The sequence below is a fragment of the Salarias fasciatus genome, chromosome 14 (assembly GCF_902148845.1).
Source record: "Salarias fasciatus chromosome 14, fSalaFa1.1, whole genome shotgun sequence".
In the NCBI taxonomy this organism is placed as follows: Eukaryota; Metazoa; Chordata; class Actinopteri; order Blenniiformes; family Blenniidae; genus Salarias; species Salarias fasciatus.
In genome coordinates, this window is record NC_043758.1 from 35,325,928 (window position 1) to 35,348,227 (window position 22,300).

Sequence of the window (22,300 nt, forward strand, 5' to 3'; positions counted from 1 at the left end):
TTGCACTCCAACACCTTGGTAACGAGAAGGGAAGCTTGTCGGTGTGTGTCTCTCACCGTCGCAGCACGTGACTGATGAGCGGCTCTATTATAATCATCCCGCCTCACACTGGGACTCGATTCGCCCGTCGTCTGATAATTAAGCTGATTTAGTCACACTCAAAAGCACAAATGATGTGTGAGGATACTTCACTAAACACCACAGATCTAAATAACTTTAATTTCAGCATAATAAAGGAATCTGAGTGTGCAAGACCAGTGGGATTACATGTCGCCTCATCAGTGTGGTTTAGTACAATTGTGAAGACATATACAGCAGGAATTTAATAAATAAGTACAGTGCAGTGTCGGTTAATGCAGAGTGTAGAAGATGATTCATTGCCGAGTCGAGCCGGGGGGAGCCTTGCTTTGAATTTGTATTTGGTAGTTTCTTTAAGTCAATATTTTGTTGTTTCTTCATTCCCACCACGTGTCCATCCTCCGTACGCGCACCCTCTGCTTGTAGTGGTACTCCTTCAGGTGCTTCTTCAGGGCGTTTGGAATGGGGAGCATGTTGATGCCGTCGTAGGTGGTGCAGCTGCTGATGACGGCTCTGCAGATGTGCTGCAGGCTGAACGGGTGCGTGCGGTGGATGGGGTTGGACAGCAGGGGCTCGAAGAACATGCAGGAGTTGGGGTCCTTGTAATGCTCCAGCAGCCCCGTCACGGTGGGGGCGTGGAAGACGCTGGGATCGTGGACGTCGAAGCTGAAGTTGTGGTTCCACTGCTCGATGCGCGCGTGCAGCGAGCGGCCGTAGCGGCGGAAGCTGACGGAGAAGAGGTAGTCTTCCTGAGCCGAGTCGCGCAGGAGGAAGGTTCCCTCGGGCTTTCCTTCCAGCAGCGTCTCCGCCTCGTAGCGGTCCATGACCCCCCAGTAGCACGGGAGGTTGGTGATCTGCAGCAGGTCTGGAACTAGGCAGTGGATGTAGTCGATCTGAGTGTGGATGCGGTAGCTGTCGTGAGGCTTGGGGTGGTCAGCCGGAGGAAGAACGGCTCGAGAAGAAGTGGAATTGGTCACTGCTGCCTCCGAGTCCGCCAGAGGCTCCGAGGCGGCGTCGCCGGCGTGGACGGAGGCCGACGCCGAGGCCGAGGCCACCACCTCGTCCAGAGTGTCCAAACAGCTCTGCAGCAGGAGCTGATGCTGCTGCTGCCTCTGGAGGAGGAGCTGCTGCTGCTGATGGACGGCGGCGCCGTCGGTCCCAGATAATTCGTTCATGCCGTGAGCCAGCTTCGGGCCGTGCTTGTAAAGAGGGTTGATCTGAGCCGTGACCTCGAAGGTGTGTATTTCTGCGTTGGGCGGCGGCTCGACGCCCTGTTCGATGCTGATGCGCCTGCGCTCTCGCAGCCTGTCGTCCACGTCCTCCACGACGGCGGCCATGGCCGGGGTCGGAGCGCTGCACACGACTGCAGAGTCCAGCAGGGGAGGCTGGGTAATGGGAGCTGTGTGTTGCTTAATGAGATACCACTTCTGAGCCAGCTCTGATCCTACGGGGAAAGGGCAGTCATCCAACATCAGCTCGCTGAGATGGATCTTGCGCCTGGAGGAAGTGCAGGCGGTTGATGATGAAAGAGCCTGTGGACTCGGAGCTGGTGCCGCTGCACTGTGTGTCTTTATAGGGAAACACTGCCCCATTGCATCTTGGATTTTCTGCCTGAGAGTGCGGCTGCTGTTCGAGCCTCTGCCGTCACCTTCGCCGCACGGCGGGAGCTCCGCCGCAGAGCTCACAGTTCCCAGACTCGGCCTGGCCGTCAGCCGCTCCTGGCCCAGTAATGAGGCGGCCACTTCCAGGCCCTGCCATCTCCAGCTGTCCCTCAGCGGGGAGGACGACGATTGGTCCCTGGTCTCCAGTTCATTCAGCAGCTCGCCGTACTCGAAGCCGTCGCTGACGGGCCGCTCTGCGGCTGCCTCGTGGCTGGAAAGGCCCTTCTTCTTCCCCTTCCCGCCTTTCCGTCCACTGCCTGCGTCCCGCCTCTCCTCTGACCGGCTCTGTCTCACCTTGGGGCGAGCGCCTCTCTCTCGATCCTTCCCTCGGTTTCCTCCCGACTCCTTTGGTAGCGACATGGCGGCTGAGGAGCGGCAACACCTCCAGTTTCACTCCTCCAGGGCGGCTGGCTTTAAAGTGCAGTTATGTTCTGATGGAGGCTTCCCGTGTACATTCCAGGTTTGAGGTCATTATCGAGGGTCGATGCGCTGCAGCCACCGACACGTCAAACAACCTGCAGCACAAATAAAAAAAAAAAAAAAGAAAGAAAATCAGAATCTCAATTTCTCAGCCAATCATGGATATTGTCATTCTTCTGGTGCTGCACGCTCAGTTGCCACTTTATTGCATACACTCATCTGAAACTGATGCAATCCAACACAACCTGCCGGGCTGAGAATTTCCCCTTTCTTCCCTCATTTCTGAAAGGTGATGTAGAGCCGCAATGATCTCAGTAATGATCAGTTTGCTGAGAAATCCTCATTCTAGAAACATCTCGGCAGTTCAAAGTGCTGTTGATGAGGCCAGGCCATGCTGAGCGATCACTCGATTAAAAAAAAACAAAAAACAAGTGCAGTGTGTGATATTCCTTGCGGTGTGTCTCTTCAGATTTAAGGCTGGGATATAGCACTATACTCTTGGGAAATCGGTTTGTATAACAGATTAAATAAAACTGAACAGTTTTTCTTTGCTTTACAAGCTTTTAATATTGAGCCATAAACTCTCTTTATATCAGGCTACAAAGAGCCCAACCGGTGTTCTACAGCAGGCCAATGTGAGAAACCAAAACTCTGACATTCCAAGCGTCGTGGCCACCACAGGTTCTCTGATGAGAATGATTATTAGTCTTTTCCCATCATCAACCTCCCAATTAGACAGAACTAAATCCTCCCCACTGTATCTTTAACTTGGAGCTGTGAAGCAGATTGCAGTTGATTGTCTAAATAAATAACTATTATGTGGAGATTAAAAATGGGTGACTGTGGTGAAGTGTGGCAAATGGAATGAGATTTATTTCAATTTGCATGATTAAAATCCAATAGATTAACAAAGCAACTTTCAGCTCATGTTTGATCTTCAGGTAAGCCCACATTTAATTCAAAATGCCCGGTGTATTAGCAGAGCAACATATTTAAATAGTTCTTTTAATCATATAATAATAATAAATCCCACCATGTTTTCAGCTGCTATTCTGTTTTGGAAAATGTGAATCAAATGATTTGAAAAAAAAAAAAAAAAATCTCCACCATGTGGATCTACATCTCTCATTTCTGAATTCATGAGGTTAATCCATTGGCTTAATTTCTTACCACAGGTAAATATTTATAGCAAAAATGACAAATGGCTTTCTTGTCTGAATACATAAACTGTTCAAAATATTTTGGACATATTTTTAAATCACATGAGGTTTAAGAATATTCAGACCATATAAACTCAAGATGTAACAAGAACCTTATTAGGAACCTCAAGATGTACACATTTCATGCATTTCAGTGGGAGGAAGCCCACCTTTCAACAGTGTTTCGCTTGTACAGCCTCTGGTTACTTAAAGGTGCATTAAGGAGTTTTACAACCTTAAAAATACTTATTTTCCACCATAAATATGTTACACATTTTTAATGATGTGTACAATGTGCCCTGACATATTCATTACAAGTACCTCTAACAGCGCTAAATTGTCACTTGAAAGCTGCAGTGCCGGTCCGGCACCAGAATTTTTTGGGGGAGAATTTGAAAGGAATGACGTAATGCACGCTCCGGCTTGTTAAGTTTCGTTTTTGTCCGCCATTACTCCGCCAGATGCTTAGTGAGCAACAACTGAGCATGATCTTCCAGAAAGTAAGAAAAGACTGGCTTCTAGCTCTGCCACAGCTCCAGCACAGACTCCACCAGGTAAAAGAAACTTAAATTTTACTTGAGTGCTACTAAACGAGCGAGGAAGGAGTCCCCCTCTTCCGTGCATGCGAGCCACAGGGACGAGTTTTTCACTAAGCTGCATTACGCCCAAGGCCTGCAGGGGGCGCTGTTTCGCATAAAACGTGCAAACTCCTTAATGCACCTTTAAAGATTTGTCCATCACACTATGTGTCTCACTTAACTTTTACTTTTAACAGAAAAAAAATGACTGAAGCTCATTATCTCTGTTAGTAAAAAAAGATTTTTATGATACAGTACCCTGCTTGGTATGTCTAGACAAACTGTACTTTTCCTACAAGAAACAACATATTGGCTCCTGAGTTATTCTGCAGCCAAGTACAGCAATCCCAGGCATCTCTACTCACCATTCACTGTTAATTATATTAAGTAATAGAAATAATCAATCAACATGCTACTTTTCAGAGTGCTATCACTGCAACCGGTAATCACAGCTTTTCAGTACTGTCTGGAGCTGTGTTTTACAATACAATCACTGTCTCATACAGAGAGCTGGACTTGTTTCTACTTTGTCCCACAGTGCCTGCATCTCCAACATGTTTTGTGTTCAGCAGAAAGCATTATTGTTCAGCCATCAGATTATTATGATGAAAGATGAATAATGTTTATTATGACTGTTATTGCTTCAATGTGATTGATTCTCACCACACATTTTATTTAGAAACTTTGGTTACTGCTAATTACATCCATTTCCTCAAACACAAAACAGGAGTAGGAACTAGATCAAAACTATCTCATACGATGCAGTGGGAGGATTGCTCTGGCCATAAAGTAACATTTACAGCCACAAATACCTTTCTTCTTAAAGAGCAAAGTTCATCCACATGAAGTAACGAATTAATTACGTGGTGAATGGTTATCACCATGATTCGCTGATTTTTTTTTTTTTTTATAGTGAACTGAAGGCCTTGTCATGATTAAACATGTTTCCTACGATTAAATAAATCAACTTCAGCATAAAAACTGGCCAAGAATAACACACAAGGGCATGGAAACCTTCCAGGAAACACTTTGAAGAGTTTGCAAGTAAATACGACTTAAGTTTATACAGCAGTTAGTCTAAAGAAAAGAACGATGGTTTCTTATTTTGCCAATTTTGCCTTGTTTCAGTGCCGATTAAAATTCTTTATACGTACAGAAGAGACGCTCAGCATCAGATGAGGCTCTGACAACTCACATCACGCCAGCTGTCTATTGTCCGTAGATCATGGGCGGTAGATTAAAACTAAACCATGTCAACTATTTCCTCTGCAATTTTATGCCCGGTTAGTTAGTGTTGAGGATTTTCAAGAGTCTTATTTCTACTAACTCCACGCCTTAGACATCCAAACAATCTAAACTGGATAGCTAGCATCGTTAGCATCGAGCTCCTGTTTACACTGAGCGAAGTTAGCATGGCAGCTAACTTCCCTACTCTCCACTAAGAGAGGGTCAGCCGGGTGTGTACACTCTCAAACCCTGCTGTAACGATCACGAAACAACTTGTGAACATACCCAAGCAGGTCTGGCGAAGTTTGAAGATGGAAAAGCTTTAGTTTCTTCTTAAATAAACTAATGACGTTAGCAGCGAGGCGGCTAGTCCGCGTTAGCTCAGTGAACCACGGAAGCTGGGTGACCCGGATGTGAAAAAAAAAAGGATCCGTACATTAAAAAATAATAATCAATGAATTAATAAGAGCTTTGGGGATTTTAGCTTTTTAGGTATATTATTGGAAAATCATGGTTTAAAAAAAAGTCAGATATGCAAATTATGACAAGATCAGAATAAATTTGATGTCATAAATTAGTAAATTATCATAGCACTGAGCACCACAGTAAGGTTTTAAATAAGATGACGTGAAGAATATATACAAATAAACAAGCCTGTGTCTTTTTTTCATTATTATAATTAAGAGAGTAACTTCAATACTGCTCTTTGTGAAGTACATACTTCAGAAATCCAGATGAGAATCACAACGCCCCTTTATTTCTGCTTGATCTGGCAATCGGTGGTTCTGACAAATCAAATGAAAACTCCTATTAGCCTTTTTGCATCTAAAATGGTCACATTTCTCATGGTAATGGTCATTATTCCATTACTGAATGGATGGATGGGTTTAGCATCTTGGCAAGCAGAGCTGGAAGTCTTAATCTCACAAAATTTACAGAAGTTTTACAGATGAAAAAATAGGATAGTTAATTGAAAATAGTTTGATGTTTATTCAACTTGTGATGGAGGAAAATGTAATCATGATTTCCAAACAAGGGCTGGAAAAGAAATGATAGAATCATTAAAAAAGTGAAAGTGGTTGGTAATGTTTTCATGTAACCCTTTGAGAATATGTCTTGGATGGATCTTACAAATAAAAACAATTTAAAGCTGAAGCATCACATCTGCAACTGTGAATCAGACACGGATAGTAAAAACAATCTTTCAGTGACACGCTATTTCATATTTCTTATCTTTGCTTTTGGGAGCTACAATAAATCTCACATGGGCAACGTCAGAAGAAATTTGGAGTCTGTAGTGACACCTAATTCTCCGCATTGGGTGAAATAGGCTGCGAATATCACTTTTCTGTTAAACACCTCAGTCAAATCCATTTGTTAAAATGGGTCAAATTTCTGTTGAGAACGAACTGAATGTCCTGTAAAATACAGGCATCTCAGGAGAAGTTGAGATGTATCAAAGGTTTATTTATAGAAGCTGGTACATTTAAAAAGGTAAAGGTCATCAGAAAGGTTTCCCACACAATCAACACAAACCACAAGTAAAAGTTGCAAAAGAACTGAACCTCTTTATTTGGACTGTCGATGATCCGACGGATGTTGCACTTCAGACCATTCACACAAATGAGTGACAGTAAAAAAGTAGAGTGTAAGCATGTGATGCAAAAGGTTCATAAAACATTAGAAAATGTCTGAGGGGCATTATCAGAATTAAATATAAATTGTACAAGACAGAAAACTGCAGTGTAGCCTACTGCTGGCTGCATTAATTCAATAACTAAGCCTGGCAGGGACTTTCAGCATGTTCTGGGGACCACTTGGTCGACGTCTCCATATTGACACAGGCTCTGTACCTCCGAGTGGATGCTTGGTATGTTCAAAAAATACACCAGGCTGAAGTCATGAAGTGCATTTCCCAACTCATTTCACGCATCATTGGAATGTAAACATGGAGTAAACATATTCCTTGGCCTGTTATTAGTGTTCAGTTTACTCATAATCACATCGTTTGTGGCTCAGATAAGCATTGTCATCCCCTGCTGCATCACCGCTGTGAACACACACTTTGCAGGAAGGCTGCTGCATTGTACCTCTGTGACTAGTAATAAGCAGGGCTGTCCAAAGCAACAGAGGCCATGAAAAGGATGATCTGAGCCATCGGGAACGTAACAGTTGAGACACAGTATAATGAGGAGTTGAAAATAAGACAGCCGAGTCTTAAAGCCAGCATTGTCAGCTCACTGAAGTCCGTTGTGGTTGTGATGTTTTGTTTGTTTGTTTTTTGTTTTCTTGTTTACTAAGTCAGATCTATCCAAGAGCCTGCTCTGAAGAAATCCATGACTAGAATACTTCTCAAGACCATTGTTACAACAAACATGTTGAAGATGCTGGAGCAGAGCGATTCAGGCACCACATGAACAGTTCGTCAGGACATGACAGCCAACGGTTTAATCACAAGGCCAGAGAAGCTGTTCTTTCTCATTACCGCATGAAAAAAAAAAAGAAAGAAAGAAAAAGCCGGTGTTACATGCCTCATACAGTCGTCACTTGAACAGGTCTACTGCGCGAGATGAGAGAGGGGAGCAGACGTCTGTGTTCAAGCGCTCCACCCAGCCAGCTCCTGTGTGAGAAGGCTTCAGTTCTTTAACGCGTTAACATAGCGAGACAATGGAATATTCATGACGTCACATCACATGAATCGGGCATTGTCCCAGAGAGATGTAAACAGTGACATTTAGGCGATATAAACATACAACATTAGTTGCGAGACCTTTTGCTTTCGAGTCGCTGGCGACACTGGGCACCATCAACCACCATGTCCTCTATCTACAACAGTGCTGTATTAGTGTGGCAAAACATGCGATTATAGAAAATAAGCGTAAGTTATCAATATCAAGGGAGAGTAAAAAATACAATTGGAAAAGATATCTGTAAATAACCATCTTTACTAGACAGACCTCCTATGGCTCCGCTGAAATAATATGTGAAGTTATCCCTGCCTTATGATGCAACCAAAAGTGATCCGAAAGTTAAGACCATATTACACATACATGCACCTCCGGCTCTGTCACATTCAAAGACAGAGGCTGTATAAGACAGTTTGCTGCTGCTGCTTCTTTTTTTTTTTTTTTTGATTCAACACTGATACCACGTGATAATGTTCGGGTTCAAAGACTGTAACACACTGAGAGAGACACACACACACGCACGCACGCACACACACAAAAAAAAAACAAAACATGGACATCGTCAAGCACCTTGAAGAGTATGATTCATCAAATCGTCATGTTGGCCGCGTGAGGAGGAGGAGGAGGAGGAGGAGGAAGAGGAGGGCACTGTGGGGATGAGGCGCTGCGCCTTTATTACAAGATCAAGCTTCATTTTCCCGAGCCAATCATAAAGGGGCCAGAGGCTTGAGATGGGTTTCATTTAGTTTTCTCACCCAGAATTAGAGTGTAAATTGAAAACAATCTGCCCGGCTCACTTTTATCAGTTCACTATCAAATCGGCTCTTCCACAGTGCAAACCCCACCAGCCCTGGCTAACCCCTCGGGGCATTCCTCGGCACAAAATGAGATTCATCATCATTTATGTAGTAGGGAAAAGAATTAACAGAGACAAATTGCAGCTGGCATAAATTCTTCAAACCGCTGTTCTTTTTCTTAAAAAAAAAAAAAAAAAAAAAATTAAACCATTCTGTTGTATTTTACAACAAATCTTTCTCAAATTAACAAGCGCACAACCCTTCTCTTTGGCTTTGTAGACGTTTTGAGGAGGACAGTTACTTCTACTTTGACTACAACTTGTGGAAAAACAACCAAGACGAAGTATTTCTGCGGCTGACGCGCTGGCTCTCACTCAGCCTGACTGTCCTCTCCACCGCAGACACAGTCTGGGGGTCTCTGGAGGGGACAGGGAGCGCCGAGGAAAGCTGTCCGCGGCTGCTGCTCAATAATTATGGTGGCTGGGAAAGTGATCCGGCACCTGTTGACAAGTGGAAGTGAGGTGAGTGTTTCCTGGGGCCAATTACAGTGTAGTGCCTCACACTGGAGATCGCTGAACAAAAAGTGCCGACTTCTGGAATTTGCTGGAATTTCTCTGAATCTACACAGGATGCGTTTACAGGTTCTGTGGCCATCAGTGTGTTTTAGATAGAAAGCCTTGCTCCAAGGCAGAAGTGGAAGTGGGGGGAAACAAAAGAAGTAACTTCTAGGGCAGAGCCCCTTTAAGACAGCACCAATCTACAGTTTTTCTCTCACCCAGGCGAACCGAGCTCTCTGCACATCATGCCACAGTCCTGCAGCTGACACGGAGCAGTTTGCAAAGTTCACCTTGTTTTTCTCTGTCCTACAATATAATAATCATCTGTATTCCATTTTTAATAAACTTAGTCGTATATAATAAAGTACAAAAATATTAGAGAACATATACACAGTTTTTTGTTTTTTTTTTTGTCAATTTGTAGTGACTGCTTTGCCTGGTTTTCTGAAGCATACGTATATCTTTGTGCTGGGTGATGAGGAACTGAACAGGCCTCCACTGAAGTGTTTTTCTTTTTCCTTTCTCCCGTTTCATATTGTTGACGTCCGGTCTGTTCCATCTAAGGAGGAAGAGAGAGAGAGAGAGAGAGAGAGAGAGAAAAAAAAAACAAGTTAAAGACATTTGTGACCATAAAGTAGATGAGATGAAGCACATTTCATCCTAAAAGGGCCACCTCACCGCTGCAGGCTCCAGCACATTTACTTCTGTCCAGGAGGAGGAAAGTTACTGATGCCTTTTTATGTGTCTATCAATTCTACATTTATGGCATAATTTTTATGTCATCTCAGCTATACATTACATTTATCGGACACGTTTTGTTGGTAGGTAATAGCTCCTGCTGCACGCAGAGACAAAACCCCTCACGGCTCACTACAGTGAGGCGGTAATTATTTGGTCTGGATTTGTTTTTTCTTTATTATTTCTTCTCCAGACTGTGAGCTTCAGCTGACTGACTCAATATGAACTAGAACAATGGATGATAGAGTATATCAAGGTGTCTCATCACTCCTTTATTTAAAGTTGTGACTAACAGGAGAGGTCCTATGAAAGTGAGAGATTTACTGTTTGATCTGTGCAATTTAATCCTTTAAACACCCAATGAAGGTCATATGAACTGAGTGTAAAATGTCAAACTGTACAAACCAGAAGCATCGGTAACTGTGTATCTCATGGAAATAGTGCGCTTTAAACAAAGTGGATTCTGCAGCAAGACTAATTATACTGTATTATTTAAAAAGAGTTTATTAAATATTAATACAGAAATACAATTAGGGAAATATAAATAATGAATATATACTGTAGATGGCACGTTCCGTGTCCCTGATGGACAGTCACATGTTGAAATCTTTCCCCCGTCACAGACGAGCGATGTAATAAGGTGGTGCTGGGAGGTTGTTTGGGGATTTGCCAACCAGTGGCCTAGTTAGCAGCGAGCTGCTGAGGACACTCACCCCCTAAGGCATGCTCCGTCATACTGAGGCACAGTGACTCCAGCGTGGGGTTGATCTCCAGGTCAGCACCTGGAACTTGGCATTCTGTGAAAATAAGCAGGAACGGGTCCCGGTACATTTAGAACAGCAGCAAATATTTCAACATCAACGCTGCATTTATTGGACACTACAAGGACTAAACGGTGCATTTTATTCTGAAAGCATAAAAGCACAGGAGCATTATGGGGCTTTACTGTAACTTTGAAAGGAGCAGTTTTTATTATGAGGGCACAAGCAAGCTTCATCTGGTTGATCCTGCATTATGCTGATTTAACATTCTCTCCATCTGTTTGTCCAGTTCTAATCACTGAAAGATTTGATCCTCAGTCAACCAAACAAGCCACACGTGAAAGTTTACAGTCCAACCACAGCATGCAATCCATTTCAAGTCAAGTATTCAGCTCTGTGAGACTCTCAGCCAGCTGATGGAAATGTCGTCTGCTTGGTCACCTCACTCGCTGAGGTGAATCCTGCAATCCTCTTTTCTATCTGCATGAGCTGCGACTTCACAGGCCACATTTCAGCGGCACCAAATCCAAAGTGCGACCCCTGAGCTATATTCTGATGTGAGGTGTAAACTTCAATCTGTGTCAAGTGGATGCAGACCCGGCACACCGTGAGAGGAGGTGGGGGTGGGGGGGGCGAGGGGGCTCTGAGGTGAAGCCTTTACACAGAACACACAGCTTAAGTGGCAGATGGTGATGTGAGGATAGTTTTTAACAGGAGCCTTTCCTCCACTGCCGTAATGCTTTAGTTTTGTCTCTTCACTGAGGAGACCAGCTTCAGGTTTAATAATGAAAGAAAGTGGAAACCTGTTCAGGAGAACTCATCAAAACACAGAGAGCAACTGCACATTTACAAAGCTTTAAAGACTAAACTGAAAACAAGCTTGTGTGTTATTCAAATTAAATGAAAAACACCAAATGTTCACCTGTCTGATAAAGTATGAAGGTAGTACTTCAAACATATTTGTTTCAGTTATGTAATTCTTTACTTCAAGATCAGCTGTTAAAGAAATCCTACAGTGAGGAAGCTCAGTAGTGTAGTTTCCAGACAAAAAAAGCACAACAAACAAATCAGCAGGAACTGAAAAGAACAGGTGGATGCTGCTTCCTGCCAGCTTAATACAACTGGACTAAAAACAAAGGTTTAAATCTCCCGGGATTAACTTCAGTTCAGCAACGCTGTTCAGAAATCAGAAACATAAGTCTACAAGTGGTTTCCTAAAAATGAACTGCTCTGACAGTAATCATTGTCCTTTCTGTAGCTACAGTTGACACGTTTTGACATGATGTGTAGCTTTGTTGAGCTCATACAAAGTTATGGATTTTTGTCTTTTGCACAGATTGCTCTACTATGAAAAATATCCCGTGCTGACGGTGTGAAAACATGATTTGCCATTGTAGGTGATTTTGCACTGCGTGTGTGTGGCATCTGGCACAACAGTCAGTTCACCCAAGAGGTCATGTATACTGTACAAGGCCACAGATTGTTTACTGCAATACGCTGTTAAGCTGTCTTGTTGTTTTGTCCTTGCCACAGAGGGGGAGCAGCTTTCCATTCTGGCATCCGCCCAATTCATAGCTGTTTCTTTTCATCAAATGTTGCGGAGCTTCTTCTACCAAGCTCATCATCAGAGTCAAATCTGTCATTTCCCAAAGCTCTATATGGCTTTTAACTTTTTTTTTTTTTTTTTTTTGACTGGAAACATAAAAAGCACATGTAGGGAACACTCTGGGAATATATAAACAGGATAATAAAGGAGACAAGGGAGTTGGTGGTGTAAGGTGGCACAGAATACAGCATTTAACATGTTAGCCGGAACAGGAATAGCCCCTGGCTGAATGCATGCATTCATAGAAATGAAAGAAATCCATTGAGGAGATGACCTTGTTCGATACCTTGCTGCTGGAACATGAGCATGGTCTGCGGGGACGTGTGGACAGGGAGTGAGTGCGTCCGCTGCACGGAGCTGCGACTCTGACTTGGCATGCTGTTACTGCCCCCGGGGTTGGCAAACCACAGGCTCTATAGAGAGGAACACAAGTTCTCATTACACGCACATCACTGATCCAGAGGGCGGATGTGGCTTTTCTTATCTTTCAGCCAAGTCATTAGCTGCTGCAAACTTTCTGAATACAGAAGACGACAACCACCATCCCAAACACACCGCGACAGTCTGCAACTTGTAAATGAACATTGTCTTTGGCATATCTGGACGCTGTAAAAAAAAAAAAAAAAAAAAAAAAAAAAAAAAAGTAGAAAATAAAAAATAAACAAAAATGTAAAAATCTGAACTATCTGAAAGGAAAGCTAACGGTTCTGAAGAATAGCGCTTCATTGCATTCCGTTTTCGTTTCGATGGAACACATTTCCCGGAGCTTTTCGGACTGAAGGTTATACCAGGTTCCCTTGCACTGGCAGGTATATGCTGATTAAACTCATTTTTTTCCACAGGAGTGACTAAGGTGCATTTTTTATGGGCTGTTTGAGAATACCTTAATGGGTCAGTACTCCCAGATGAAGAGAGTGGATGAAAGAAAGAAAACTGAGAGCAACACACAAGAGCACACAGCGCAACAACGGAACACTAGATTTACTGAGCAGATCATCTATTTTTTGCCTTGCCTTTGCTTTATCTTTTGTTCTGTTTGACGCTTTGATTTGATTCATTTATTTTGATTGTTTTCTACACATATACATGTGAAATTTAAACACATTCGTACTGTATATAAATGTGTTCGTTACAAATAAACATCTTGACTCTAGTATGAAAGACACAGTTTTATATATTTCATAATAGATTTTTGAAATAACCTAATAAAAGTGTCAAAGGTCCCCTAAAAAAACAATCTAACAGATATCAAAAAGCTAATTCATACACAAGAAGTGTTTTCTATACCAAATAATCAAATAATGTTCATGTATCCACTGACTGGAGGACTCACTTGTCTGCCCTGACTTGCCAGTGCTGGATTAGTGAGTGTGTGGCGCGGAGACGCCCCCCCAATCCCACCGGGAAGACACATGCGTCCGGCCGGGAGTCCACGAGGGGTCATCTGAAACTGCCTCTGGCCCCGTCGCCCTACACCTCCACTCACAGAGCCTGCTGTGGGGAGGGAGTTGGACCCATAGGTCCAGCTGGAGAAACAAAAGCAAATGAGAAGGAAGCACACATCAGAAGTGCTCTAAACGAGCTCAAGGCGTTTCATAAGAACACGATCGCCGCGATTATAACTGGGAAGGCGGCTCAAAAATCAGAGGGGAACTCAAGGAGTTGCATTCAGTTGGTGTGACATCTCCTCTGCTAAAGCCGGGGAACGGGGGTAAAGTGGGGCCAGCTGTCTCACCCTTTCTGTCGGTACACGGGCATGTCCAGCATGGCTTTCCGAGGAAACAGGCGGAGCAGTTTGAGGACCTGCTGCTTCCAGGAGACCAACCGCTTCTTGTGAGTTTCTGTGAAAGCCTGACAAGACAACGTGACACAGACAAAGTTTGGGAATGTGATTTTCACTCTAAAACGTGAAGAAAGTAAAACTTGTTTGGAAGATTTATTTCTTTAAAAAAACCCTACGTCTATAAAGACATGGGATGCAGGTGTACAGCTTCTCACCTCATGTATCAGACACTTCTCAATGAGTTGAAGGTAACAGCTGATATTTTCCTCGTCTGGCCTCGACACCAGCAGCTGGGTGCACACTGAAACCAGAGAACCGGGGCGCACAGAATTACATACAGTATACATGAATACATGACAGTGTGAAGGATGTCTACATATGAGCTGCAATACAAATAAGTTGAAGGTCTCAGTGTATAACTGTGTGTGTATGCCTGTAACTTTCACCATTATGTAGTTTTTTTTTTATTTTTATTCTCATTTATTTGCTGGTTTCTACACACAAGAGGCACAAACGACACGTCACTCACCTTTACCCATAACACGGGTGAACTGTCCAGCAATGTCTCCGTCTGAGATGGGCGTGACCGACGAGTCCCCGTCGCAGGGAGGAGGGTTGTGGGGCTGGAAGCCCTCTGAGGTCGGCTCTTTGTCTGCTCCTGTTTTAGCAGCTTCCGAAGGGGAGGAGGAGGAGGAGGAGGAGGAGGATGAGGAGGAGGAAGTGTCCGAGGCAGGCTGGACTGCACTGGGCGGACTGTAGGCCTTGATGGGCGTGATGATGATCTGCTGCAACTCCGTCAGGGCGTTTCGTAGGTTCCCCCCTTCCAAAATATCCTGATGAGAACAAATTCATCACGTCAAGACATGAATGCCTCTTTTTTATTTTTTTTTCATTTCCAGAATGAGAAGAATGCGATCCTCCCATTTGAATTACCTTTTCTAAAGACTTGAGTACACTCTGTCTCTCTCGCAGTTTCTGGATACTCAAGGCAATCTTATGCCTCGCTCCTTTAGTGACGTTCTAAAAAGGAAGGAGGTGAAAAAACAGAAAACCATGAGAAGCAGACGAGTCGTTTCTTCTGGGAACACTGGGCACTTTATACAGTCACTAAATAACAAACCTAATCACCATCTGTTTCATTAAAGCCAAGGGGCAGAGGCAAAATCGCACAATTTGTATGTGTGGCTGGCTCAATATAACTGTAGGGTGCGTTGTTTAATTTCATGCCTCATTGAGAGTTGATGTATCATCAGGTTTGAGGACAGTAATGTTCACAATTGATAAGGAGTGTAGAATAATCAACGTCTGGCCCGTGCACGAGAAAGGGAGGCTTAAGAACCTGGGACTCCAGGTGCTGCTCAGTGAGAATCATCATGTCCTCGTAGGTCATCTGAGAGAAGAGTGATGCATATTTATGAAGGCGGAGGCTTTTCAACCATGCAGGAACATCTGGAACATCAGGACACAGAAAAGTTAGGAGAAAGTGAGTTATATTTTGGCTCACGTCACCAGAGAGACACTTCTGACTACAAACGACAGACCTTTCATGCCACTGCCGTCCTCCTGGAAGGTGTTGCGTGCGGAGCCCTGGTCTTCTGTCTGCTCGCTGCCTGAAGAGGCCACGCTGCTCTGCGGTGACAGGGGAGCGTGGTCTGCTGCGATGAAGCTCTGCCTTCCTCCCGTTTCGTCCTGGCTGCCCCATTCAGAGCCACAGGCTTGAGGACTGGAAGGAATAATGGACATGGGCTTCTTCAGAGGGCTCGGCTGCATCTGCCCACCCGGACCTGGCAAGACCAACAAATGTGTGAGCAACGCAGTGACGGAAATCCTAAGAAAGAACTGAAATCCTCATTCACTCAACAGCAAAACCAGGAGAATGTTTGACGTTCTCACAAGGAAAACTCCACGCACTGCTGACAAAAACGGTCCTCACCTGTATTATTGCTGTTGATAGGTGACGACATTCCGCCTGGAAAAGGCATGTGTCCGTTCTGTCCTGCTGGAGACGTGCTGGATGAAGGGGACTTATCATGCCAGGCACTGCCAGGGTCCAGAGCCTCAGCAGAGCTGGGCCATTCGTCAGAGCCTTGGCGTGGGTGGTACGGGCTGGGAGGTGCCCGGGGCGCATAGCCACCAGAAAGGTGTTCCTCCAGGTGGTTTAACCACATAGCCAGAGAGGTGCGATCATCCAGTGTGGTGGCGGGGTGGATGAGTGCGTAGGACAGCAGCTGTCTGCTTTCTTCCACAAACAAGCTACTCTCAATCGTGTGACTCAACACCTTCTGCAGCAGCTTCATGTACTCACATTTGGCTTCACTGTTACGTGGCTGCAGCAATGGCAGATGGGACAACAGCAAGGACACTACTTTCTCTTTTGGCTCCTGATGCCACTGGCTGACAATTGCTAATGACAAAGGACAAAGAGAGGGGTTAATGTTGTGTAGCTGGCCTGACATAAGCCTGCTCCAGTTATTATCAATAGAAAACAAACTCATTGCATGATGTCTCAGCTACCTGCATTGTTGGCCTCGGCTTCAAGGATGTGTATTTCGGTGCAGTCCGCCAGCCAGTGTTCAAGGCAGATGTGTAAGAAGCGAGCCTGGGTGCGGGACACCCTCTTCAGGAGGGACAACAGTGCCACCGTCTGTTCACACTCGTTCCAGCCTTTGAACCAGTCTGTGAGGATACCTACCTGGTCTCGGAACATCATGGCGTGTCTCCTTGGGAAAGGAGAGCGAGAATGTGTGGACTGGGAGGGGGAGGGGGGCCAATCAGATAGGCTGTTCTCTCAGACACAGACAGGATGAGTCCAGCCCCGCACAGCGGGGTTAAATTCACAACAGTCCTGGGATCCCCTCAGACTGCACCGAGGGGCCCTCACATGGTTCAGGTGCTGGGGGAACTGCAGACAGGAATGCCGTGCTGATTCTTGGGAAGATGTCTTGAGGATGAAAGGGGCGTGTCGACTGTAGAAAGGTGACGACAAAAAACACAAAAAGCTTTTACTTTGACAAGTTCACAATCACATTATCTGCAACAATAAGATCATTTTATTTTTATTTTCACATTTTATCAACAAAAATATTAAATAAGCACATATTTGCCCAATTCTTCTACATTTTCTATTAGTTTGTTCCTTCATATGCAAAAGTATGAGATACATAAATATTATTTCTAGATTTCTTTCAGTTTTTTTTTTGTCCTGATTTAGGAGAGAATAGGGCAAGAAGCAAATATTTGCACAATATTTGAACTTGTATAACTTTTAACCAGACATGAGGTTATTTAGCTTGTTGAAGTTTCTTTGCTGTAAGAAACATCTTCAATAAAAGCCACTGTTCTGACAATGACCAGTGAGCTCTATGACTAAACAACCAATGGCCACAGAGGTGGAGGAGTCTGTAAGGAGGAAGCAACATTTATTCATGTTTTTTTCTCATTGTTAAATGAGACTGCTCACAAGATAAACTCCTGCTTGCCTTAAATGAACATCCAAGATGTTTTAGCATATTCTGAACTGAGTAAGGCATTACTTTGCAGGAGTAACCGTGGGAAAGAGTCATCAAAGCAACATATTTTCCTGCATCACTACCTCAAAATTCAACACTAAAAAAATTAAAAATGGCTATCCCACAAGCCTGATGCATGTTTGGAAGCAAATCCTTCAGAATCAAATCAAAACTGAATTATTTCACCACAGAACTGTTATATGTGAAAAAGAAATGCAACATTTCTCAATCAACCAGTTCGTGCTTTGGGTTTGTGCTGCAGCCTGTGGCACCGATGGAGGGAAGAACGTGTCAAATAAAGGCCGGCAGCTTCTCACAAGAAAACATCACAAAGTCGAAGATGAAAAGAAGAACTTCTGCATCAGGATAATGACCCTCAACACACTTCAAAATCCACAATGAATTGCTTCAAGACATGCAAGCGAGACATTTTGACCCCCACAGTCCAGACTTTAAAAGAGCAGTATGTACACAATCCCACACAGTTAATAGCCTTAGAGGAAGAACGGGAGGAAAAAAAAACAAAAAAGTCAAAGACTCTTATCTGCTCCAAAAAGTGTATACAAGTTATGATACTTGCCAAAGGGGTGTTGTGGATGACACAGGGGGTCTATTTTTGCTCAAGGCCTTCTCCTTTATTTTCAAACTACACCAGACTTCAGCTATAATCTTGCTTGAAACGTTTTTGAAATCATTCATCATAGCAAGATGACCAAACTTTGCCATGCAAGTCTAACAGATATTTTTTTAGTAACAGAAATGTATTCATCTAAATCCTAATTTTCTGGAATTACAGGAGGTTTTTCACCTCAGGAGGAAAAGTTGGATTATAATACACACACCCAACACAGGACAGCAGTCTAGAATAAGAAAACAAACTATCAAAACAAGACAGCAGCTTAGCAACTTGTATATAATTGCACCACTGACTTTCCACGCCTGATTTATCTGTTTTGGGTATATTTTAAACAGAATAACTGGGAAGTGTTTTGACAATTCCCGATAAACTTTATCGTTCTGAATTGACTCTTAACTGATGATTTTCTCGCAGCATCACGATAAGGGCGCAAGTCATTCAGAAAAAGGTGTGCCAAAGTCTTTAGCACGGAGATAACCAGTCAGGTCAATTACACTCGGAGTAAAGCATGTCGCGAGTAACGCACAACGCGCCGCCACTCAAATAATAAACACTACCGGGATTCTGAATTTACGACCGCTGATCATAAACAATTAGACACATTGTTACTAACCCAGGGGAGTAGCGTTAGCTTTAGTTACATGATCAGGATGCTAACTCCCAACAAACTGTAGCACCTGTAACATTACGGACTACGATACTCTTGAACGAACACATCTGGAGAGTTGTGGGGTCAACTCTGCTCGGCAAACAGCCGTTTTGTTGTTATTATCCCTGTCAGATGTATTAAGGTATAAAGACCATTCGAGCCGGCTGCCCAGCTTTATGTAGCGGTTAGCCAGAGTTAGCTCGGTCGGCCTGATCAGGGATTTGTATTGTTTTTCGTTGACGCTGTTGCTGCCTCCTTTTCTGTTTTCAGTCCCTGCGCGACGAACAGCGGCGGTCAAATGTACTTTTAAACGACACGAGTGCTTCAACAGGAATACATGATGAAGTTGGATGGGTGGCGGCTCACAATAAGCGGACTCGGAGGATTTGTTGTTTACCTTTGTCAGTTGTCAGTGGTTAGCGGGCTAGGCTAACGTGCAAACGGATAGCTAGCGCTAGCCTCTTAGCTAACAAGTTTTGCTAGCTTAGCTGTAAAGAAGCGCAGATTTCGGTCCCATTCGTGGTGTTCCTTAGGGATATTCCTTTACAGCGGCAAGTCTTTGTGGTTTCGGGCACATCATGTTGATTAGTTTATGTACAAAAAAATGTTAGTTGCAATACAGAAAATAAGGAGTGTACGCCTGGAGAAATCCACTTCGATTTTTGCGTTGACGTAAGACGTGAGGACGACGTCATGACGTACGTAATGTTTTGTTCCTCCCACAGTGTCTGGCAGCAGCAGCATCCAGCCAGACCTGTGGACATGTGATGCATGACTACAAGATGCAAAGATAAAGAGATGCATTAAAAAAAAAACAAAAAAACAGAATTTGCTGTAACGTTTTTACTATTTTTACACGGAATGCACACTTTAGTTATTGGTTTTACCAGAAAAGAAATAGTAATTAATGAAACAATTGTTGCTTGTTTTTCACCTAATTGTTATTGCTGTATCACAGACATTGCATTTACTTGTTTAATAGTAGCTTTTAAAAATGGTATGATATAATTACACTGTAGCTCATCTCCCTTTCTTTGCCAGAGCCATAACAAACCTCAATTCACTTCATTCACACATTCATTGCTTCACACATATTCTGCACATAGCAAACAACACGTCGATGAGCCTACTGTGAAACAGCTTTTTTTGTTCATTTGCACTGTAAGAACAGCAACTGTCTAATTTTGTTGTACATCGAGAAACAATAAACACTTTCTATTTTTAGAAGAGAGAATTGAATAGAAAATAAATATTTGACATGTCTTACAGCGTGCTGCACAGCCTCCACGCAGACTTGAACATAGTGAATAGAATGCAAAATATCAAATAAGGCTGAATGAAAATTAGATAAGCAATATTCAATATGAATATGTAAAAAGTTTAACACTGACTAACATAACATAGAAGGAATGGAACTGACAGAAAAACTCAGAGCTATCCAGTCTGATGGCCACAGGAAGGATCTCCTGGGGTGCTCTCATGCCGTTTGTCGTGCATTGACACTAACGACTTATATTCAGAGAACAGAAACCAACAAATCAGAGGTTGTAATGTGGCTTCCAGGATGTCTAATATAGTTTAAAAACTAGAATGACCTCAGTTTGGTCAGTACAGATGACTGCAGCTTGAAACACTGAACACTATTTTAGTAATATTCACAAACAAGACAACACTGAGAACCAGAGTTTAATCTTGTGATGAGGAATGTCGCTGATCTGTTTTTTGTTCCAATATCAGGTGAACATAAACTGATATGTGATCAAGATCTCAGCTTGGAACAGAACGATCTTGAGCTTAATCAACCCAGAACACACACACACACACACACACACACACACACACACGCTCAGTCTTGTATTTCTATCCTTGTGGGGACCGTCCATTGACTCCCATTCATGTCTAGCCCCTAACCCTGACCCTTACCCTAACCCTAACCCACACCACAACAAAGCCTAACCCTAAAGAAATGTTTTTGCACTTTTACTTTTTTCAGTAACAACAACATGGTCAAGAAAACACTGTTTCTCCTACTTAGGACCGGAAAAAGGTCCCCACAAGGCACGTCGTTCCACATTTTGCTATCCTTGTGGGGACATTTGGCCCCGACAAGGATAGAAATACAAGAACACTCACACACACACACACACACACACACACACACACACACACACACACACACACACACACACACATAGAGGAGGGTGACAGACAGTTCAGTTTACTAAAAAAAAAATCTTTATCCAAATCACATATTTTCCAAATTCCAAAATATTTTTAGCATTCTCAGCAATACAAAGATAAAAATAAATAAAGATAATGCTAATATTAAATAATTCCATGTGGTAAACTGATTACTTTTCCTCCATAGTTTGAGAATAAACCATTTTCAGCTGCACAGAAAATAAACTTTAATAAACCATTCTGAAATATGTGTGTGTGTGTGTGTGTTTTTTTTTTTACACCAGACAGTATATTCCTTACATGTTATCCCTACTTATTTTACCTTGGATGCTGGGCAGCATAAGTGTCAGCGGTTCGCACTCTCACCTCACAGCGAGAGAACCCAGGTTCAAGTCCTCCGTGGTGGAAGGACCTGTCCAGCATGTCTCTTTCCATTCAGTGTTCGCTGGATGTGATAAAACAGGTGATGAAGCTCATCCAGCTGTGAGGCGGTTGAACATGTTTTCTCTGAACGGAGGTTTCAGCATGGCTTCTTGTTTTCGCTCTGGACTCTGTGATTTCTTTCATTTTACGATGTGACGATCATATGATCAGTTTATGAAATCTTCCCAGCTTGTTTGTTTTTTAAACTTCCTTCTATTAACTGGGAGAAGTCAGTGACAAAGAACCTGTTGTGGTATCACCGATTAGACTGATCACATGCTTGATTTTTCAGCTGCGCCCCTCAGTTTGACACACAGATGAACTATCTCTTTAGGAGAAGCAGATTTTTTATTAAATGTGGGGAGAGCTGTTGTTCTCAAGCTGTACATCTCTGAGTGACTGAAACTAAATTAGAGGCTTGTTAAACAAAGTCTCCTGTTCTAAATAAATACGAATTAAATGCATTGTAACCCAACCCACTTTGAGAATATGACACACGATTACCCTCAATCCTGAGTTAGGTTGACTGCTTTGATTTCAATGCTTGGTTGTAATTATTTTCTGTAATGCAGCCTCAAAGAACAACATCCCAGACACAAGACTTCTCAGTTCAGGAGCTTTAATATTCATGCCGTATTGTGAGTTTTAAAGATTTGAAAGCCGTTTGTCTTTGTTGTCTTCATTTCTGTGATACTAGGAAGTGAAAGAAAACTGTGTGGATACAGCAATGTGACATGTAACATCTGCACACACAGTATTGATCTGAAATGATTTACACAAGAGTGTCTTCCATAATAGTAACATCAACG

At 43.2% G+C, this 22,300-nt stretch overlaps 2 protein-coding genes across 3 annotated transcripts; both read right to left on the reverse strand.

Moving 5' to 3' along the window:
* Positions 1–200: 200 nt before the first annotated feature.
* On the reverse strand, positions 201–5,566 carry socs9 (suppressor of cytokine signaling 9). The gene is made up of 2 exons (XM_030109184.1): positions 5,449–5,566; positions 201–2,254 (listed from the first exon to the last, which is right to left on the reverse strand). Exon 2 carries the CDS (start codon positions 2,097–2,099, stop codon positions 456–458), a length of 1,644 nt encoding a protein of 547 aa, XP_029965044.1. The 5' UTR covers positions 2,100–2,254; positions 5,449–5,566; the 3' UTR covers positions 201–455.
* A 1,145-nt stretch (positions 5,567–6,711) lies between these two features.
* On the reverse strand, positions 6,712–19,564 carry samd4b (sterile alpha motif domain containing 4B). 2 transcript variants are annotated; one of them, XM_030107941.1, is made up of 13 exons: positions 19,285–19,564; positions 16,607–17,058; positions 16,026–16,496; positions 15,634–15,876; positions 15,432–15,541; positions 15,026–15,112; positions 14,622–14,925; positions 14,308–14,393; positions 14,045–14,160; positions 13,643–13,835; positions 12,596–12,722; positions 10,656–10,739; positions 6,712–9,763 (listed from the first exon to the last, which is right to left on the reverse strand). In XM_030107941.1, exons 2-13 carry the CDS (start codon positions 16,800–16,802, stop codon positions 9,735–9,737), a joined length of 2,046 nt encoding a protein of 681 aa, XP_029963801.1. In that variant the 5' UTR covers positions 16,803–17,058; positions 19,285–19,564; the 3' UTR covers positions 6,712–9,734. The 2 variants fall into 2 exon arrangements, with proteins under 2 accessions (XP_029963801.1, XP_029963800.1); XM_030107940.1 differs by having other exon boundaries at positions 12,584–12,722.
* Between the last annotated feature and the right edge of the window lie 2,736 nt (positions 19,565–22,300).

Excerpts from the sequence above, each read along its gene's own strand:
- socs9 (XM_030109184.1), bottom strand. The coding sequence starts at position 2,099 with ATGTCGCTACCAAAGGAGTCGGGAGGAAACCGAGGGAAGGATCGAGAG.
- samd4b (XM_030107940.1), bottom strand. The coding sequence starts at position 16,802 with ATGATGTTCCGAGACCAGGTAGGTATCCTCACAGACTGGTTCAAAGGC. Across the intron at positions 15,113-15,431 it reads AGCAGCACCTGGAGTCCCAG|AACGTCACTAAAGGAGCGAG; the intron begins GTTCTTAAGCCT and ends CTTCCTTTTTAG. Across the intron at positions 14,161-14,307 it reads AGAAGTGTCTGATACATGAG|GCTTTCACAGAAACTCACAA; the intron begins GTGAGAAGCTGT and ends TTGTCTTGTCAG.